Source organism: Neophocaena asiaeorientalis, unplaced genomic scaffold (assembly GCF_003031525.2).
Source record: "Neophocaena asiaeorientalis asiaeorientalis breed wild unplaced genomic scaffold, Neophocaena_asiaeorientalis_V1.1 scaffold96, whole genome shotgun sequence".
Lineage (NCBI taxonomy): Eukaryota > Metazoa > Chordata > Mammalia > Artiodactyla > Phocoenidae > Neophocaena > Neophocaena asiaeorientalis.
In genome coordinates, this window is record NW_020175831.1 from 3,673,615 (window position 1) to 3,679,174 (window position 5,560).

The 5,560-nt window shown below is 56.1% G+C and overlaps 1 protein-coding gene across 1 annotated transcript in view; it reads right to left on the bottom strand.

Annotated features, from left to right (window-relative positions):
* EVX2 (even-skipped homeobox 2) overlaps nt 1-3,094 on the bottom strand; it is a 3,761-nt gene extending 667 nt beyond the window's left edge. Inside the window, exons 1-3 of the mRNA XM_024732845.1 lie at nt 2,668-3,094; nt 1,489-1,763; nt 5-184 (exon numbers count right to left, since the gene is read on the bottom strand). Coding sequence (XP_024588613.1) covers nt 5-184; nt 1,489-1,763; nt 2,668-3,094 — 882 coding nt within the window. The remainder of the gene's footprint in view (nt 1-4; nt 185-1,488; nt 1,764-2,667) is intronic.
* Between the last annotated feature and the right edge of the window lie 2,466 nt (nt 3,095-5,560).

Below are 5,560 nucleotides of genomic sequence, written 5' to 3' on the forward strand. Positions count from 1 at the left end.
CAGCCGTGACACCCACGTGCGGGTAGTAGTGCAGCGGCACGTGCGAGTGGAAGGGGTAGGGCAGGCTTCCGGTGGCGGCCGCGTGCGTCATCATGTAGGTGTAGAAGCTGGGGTCGGCCGGGTGCGGCCACGACATGGCCAGGCGCTGCCGCTTGTCCTTCATGCGCCGGTTCTGGAACCACACCTGCGGGGAGAGCCGCGCCGCAGCCCAGTTAGGGAGCGCCCCGAGGCTCCAGCCCCAGCCCCGCGCCTCTCCGCCCCTCCCGGACCTCCGAATAGCCTGGCCTACGCCCCTCCGACCGGGCCCAGCCCCGAGTCCCCTCTCCTCTTCCAGCTGGGACAGTGTGGGCGGCAGTGCGGAGCGCCGTAGGCACACCCTCTTAAGCGAACAGAGTCTTCTTCCCTCTGTCCAATTGCTGCGGGTCCTCGGGCTTCTGCTCTGTAGCTTTGGGCTGCGTTTCTCGTCCCAACCCAAACTTTCCTCCCTTTCCCGCCACCCACCGGTGCCCGGCCTCGCCAAGCACCCGTCTCTCAATACCAGGATTTGCACGGGGATTCTAGGCCTCCTTTGACGAGAAGCTGCCGCGGCAGCTTTTCTAAAAAGTCGCCGCGCGAGGTCTTGAGTCCTCTGAGCTGCAAGGAATTGTCCCGATTGGCACGGGTCCGGTTCTGATATTGAAGGGATGGTTTTGTTGGAATCTTTTGCTTCAAATGAGTGGCGGGAGCAACATCCTCTTAAACTGGGAAAGAGACTTTTCTACCCTTCCCCACACGGTATCTAATGAAGACATCATTCGTCACAACTCTAAATTAAAGAAAGCCTGACCAAACCGAAGGGAGACTTTCACACTCCTCCCCTATACCGTGGAGTTTCCTCTTTTCTTTTTCTAGAGTGCCAGATCCTCCGTGAGGATCGCCCAGCCTCCCAGCTATCTCTCCTGGACGTATAATAAAATTAATCACCTAAAGATATGTAAATAAGGACAATTTCGTTGCTCCCCCTAGGAGGTTGCGTTTTTCCCTTTGCCCAGGAGAAAAAATGTTTACAAAACTTTCTCAACCTAATCGATTTTTTAAAATACAGTATCCTTTCTCCTTATTGTAACGATTTATGTGGAAAATAAATCTCCAAGATCAAGAGCAAATGGAAAGTTTCACCCTTGGTTCGTGCCAGAGGAACAAAGACCAGACGGCTTTGCCGCCGAGGGGAAAGTGAGGCCAAGGACATGGGCTACGGGCACCTGGGCAGGCGCTGAGCTGAGGAGAGCGTTTGAGGCATGGGCTGTGCCATTCGGGGGCTTCCCAGGTCAGCCAGGCCGGCCAACCCTTCGGATACGGCAGCTGAGAAATAAATAGGCCAGTTCCTTTGGTGACTCTCCCCGCGGGTTTTCAGGCCCTCAGCTAAATCTAGCCACCCAGAAAGGAGAAACAAAAATCAACCCAGACACCCTGGAGGAGGCTAGAACAGGCGCATGCTGGAATCAATACCTTGATGGTGGTTTCGGGAAGGTTGAGCGCAGCGGCCAGCTCGCACCGGCGGGGCCGCGACACATAGTTCTCCCGGTAGAACTCCTTCTCCAGGCGCGCGATCTGTTCGCGGGTGAACGCCGTGCGGTAGCGCCGCACCTGATCCGCGCCAGAGCCGGAGCCGACCAGCGCTGCGCCCGCGCCGCCGCCGCCGCCGCCGCCTCCATGCAGGCTGCCGAGGCCAGAGCCCGACGCAGACGTCGTGGTGCCCGCGGCTGAGCCACTCTCCGCGAACCCTGGCAAACAAACGGCCGACAACGCATGAGTCACTGTAGGACCAAGATCTCCGCGCTGGGGCTGCACGAGGATGGGGGAAGCCGCGAGAGGAAGACGAGGCGCTGCCTGAATTGATGGGATCTGTCATGCTTACAAATTGCTGCCGTTAATGGAATCAATAAAGTTTGGGGAGTTCTTCATAACCAAATAATAGGAACTCAATGCGGGGGGGGGTGTTTTGTTTTAATAAAAGGAAATTTTCAACTCAGGAGGAAAATTGGCCAAGGGAAAATGTCTACATCTAGACTCAGTTTGAGAAGCTCTGGATTTGCCAAGATCTGGAGACCGCAGGTCAGCTTTCTGTACGGCCTCTAACCTTTGACAGTTTTTGGGATTTGGTTTAAAATATTTTAAGATTGGAAAGACAGCAGTAGCTCAAACAGGAACCATTTGGGGGTGGACTCTACTTTTCAACTCTCTGCCGCTGACCCAAGAGGGTCTCCCAGAGGCGCCCAGCGAGGCTCCTAGCGAGGCTCCCTTCGACTTAGAATGCCCCCCTCCACTCGGCCTTGGGGCTCAGAGGCCGCGGAGTTCGGAGCAGCTGCCCTGGGCAGCCTTCCCCCAGCGCGACTCAGTGGACAGCTAGGGGTAGGTTGGCTCGCACGGGCGTTTAGACCCGCACGCAGAAACGTTTTCTCGGACTCAGGAGCGAGGGCAGGCCCCAGGCCTGCGGCTCTCTGGGAGGCTCAAGGAGCTGAGCCGGAGGGCACGATTCCACGCCTGCGTCCCGCCCCCGCCTGAACCAGCTCTGTGCAGCTCGCTGCAGAGGGTCGGAGAGGGGCAAAGGCACCAAGAACGGCCGGCGGGGCAGCGGAGGAACAGAGAGGATGGGACTGGAGAGCGCGTCGCGGGCGGCGCGATTACCTTTGCCATTGTTTTCCTTGAGCGGTGCGGCGCCGAGGCCGCCGGGCGAGCGCAGCGCCGAGCAGCCCACCTCCACGTCGCTGCTCATGTCCGCCTCGGCTGCCGCCTCTGAATAATGACCCGGCTTTTTTCGGCCCTCCGCTGCGGACGCGATTTCGGAGGAGACGGTGCTTTCGCTGCCCGGGTGCTGCAGGTTGAACAAAGTATCTATTTCGAATTTGCCCTTGGCAGGGAGGTCTCCCAGAGCGCTGTGCAGGGGGGCGGACGGCAGGCGCGGGCTGAGGCGAGCCGGGTGCTGCGAATTTTCCAGGGCCTCGAGCACAGCATTGCCAGCCGAGTCGGACAAATTGGAGAACCTTTTGCCGGCTGTGGGGCTGTGCAGCCCTCTCTCCATCAGAATCATCTCTTTTCTTATTCTTTCCATCATCTCAGCTTTCTAAAAAATGTCACAGTGGCCCGGCTGTCCCGTCCTAATGATGGGCTGCGCCTAGGGCTAATTTTCATTCAGCCCCAGCGAGCGCCTCTAAATATTATTATCTCTTTTGGAGGGAGGCGGAAAAATTGTGGGATGCCACAGCGAGGGAATGACTGGTCAAAATGACCCATACATCCTTCCGAGCCCGAGATGTCATTCATCAAAAAGTAGCGCTCCCTCGTCATTAAGGTACGAATGACGCCGTTCGAATAATCATTTATTGTAACAGGTTTATAAGCAAATAAATACACGCTCCTGTCAGTGGGTAATGAAGGCGGCTTCAGAGCAGACAAATAGATCCAGGTAGGAGGCGAGAAGAGACAAGAAGTGAGGAGGAAGGCTCCCGGTCCTTTGCCCGCTCAGAGCGGGTTCTGCTCGCCCGGGGGTTTGGCCTCGGGGGTGAAATTGACAGTCTGATTAATAGAGCGCGCAGCGGCACATTTCCCCCTTCATTTAGGGGCATCATTACGCTCTCAGTTTGCTGGGTTGCCCCTTAGGTCCTAATCATGCAGCGCCTTCCTCATTTTTCCTCGGACACAGATACGTGTTAAATAATAGATAATGCTTTGATTTTCCAGAGTAGATCGTCGGGAAGTTTTGTTTGTTTGTTTTTAACATTTACAAGCGGGAGGAGGGTAAGGGGGGGGGGACAGGGGGAGGATGTAGGAAGAGTTGCTAAGGAGAAGACCTTGCGCTCCTGTCTGGATTACTTATCTTTCGAATTTCAGAACCAAATATGTATTTTATTTAACAAATAGGACGCCGCGTTCTCTCTCTCCCCACTTCTTCGCCTCAGCCTGGCTACTCTCCTCCCACCCAGGAGGGAGAGACAGAGAGAGAGAGAAAAAAGGAGAGACAGAGAGAGAGAGAATCTCAGAGTTTTGAAAGCACTTTAGTGCTACGTGGCTGGGGAGGTGCGTTGGGCCCGCGCCTCCAAACGGAAATCATTAGGTCCTCTCTGATTTTTTAATACCGTTTGCAGAGTGAGTTCTGAACTTGAAGTCCTAGGTTTTTTACTTTTATAATCCTGCTGATGGATAGGCTTCTCGCCTACGCATTTTCCCTGGGGGAAGTGAACTCGGCTGGACGATTTCATAGCAGAATGCAACAGCTAACTTTAAACACAGTCGCAATTTACAGCGCCATATGGGCCGCCCCAAATCCATTTTTACGTTGCCAGCTTTCCCCCTCCCTCCTCAAATCGAATAATTTGTGGCAAAGTTGCCGGGTTTCGAGGTCAAGGATCGGAAAGAAGAGACTTAGTTTCCTTCCCCTACCATCCCCCAGCCCTCTCTTCCCCACTCTGCTCTTCTTCCTTCTCCCTTCCTCCTCTCCCCGACCCCAGCCTCTTACCTGTGGCCCCAGATCTTCCCTGCGCTGAGTCTGGGAGCGAAAAATCGCGGACTAGCCTTGCTGCTGCTCCTCCCGACCTGAGCTTGGCGGCTGAGCCTCTTGGCGATAACTTTGATGGTCATAATGACGCTGGTGGCAACCATTTTAACGAAGATCAATCTTCACTCAAGGCCGTTGCACGTCTCCTCCCTCGCTTGCGCCCCACGATGCTCTGACCCCCAACGAGCTGTGCGGGTCCACCCACCAGCTGCCCAAGGGGAGAGATCTACGGCCACCGACAGGAACAAGGGCGGATAGAGACGGGACCCAGAGGTCGGCCTGCGAGCTTCCGAAGCTGCCGAGAGACCCTGGCAATCTGGGCGCTGGTCTCGGGTCTTGCACCGCCAACCCAGACCCCAACCCAGGGCCCCCCCTTTCCTCCCTGCCGCCACACCCAGCACATCGGGGGTGTGTTAGGGGCAAACCCGAGATCTATTTGCCCATCTCTCTGTTGGCGCTTTCCTTTTAACTTTGGACCCGTTGAGGGCGCGTCAGGAATGTTAAGGGGAGGCGAGGTGTGAAGTATATTTATATACAGAGTCAATGCCAAAAGTTTCCCTCCTGTTCCCCTTGGCACCCACTTATTTCAACAACGCGAGCTCTGCTTCGAAAATCAATTCCGCCTCTTTAAGGTAATAAAACGGAATTCCCCCCCAAGGTGAGAAATGGAAAGCTGGATAGGCACCTGGTGACTGGAGAGGTGAGATGTGGGACGCATAATGGGCGTCGGGAGCTCAGAGGAGGACATCACCCGGGTCCACCTCCGCCCCTGCCCCAGAGGCCACCCGACTCCGAGCACTATGAGCCCTTCTCGAGCCGGCTTTCCGGCCATTAACGTGGTCAGAGCTCAGCCTTGCGGATGATCCCACCTCTCCTTCCCTCTCCTTCCACAGTCCAAGTGCCCAGTTCCACCATCCCTGCAAGGCCGCGCCCAGCGGAGGGGGGTTGCTGTCCCAGGAACTTGGGAAGGGTACCCCCTAGTCCCACTTAGCTTTGGGGACTTAATGGGACACTTCGGTCCAGGCT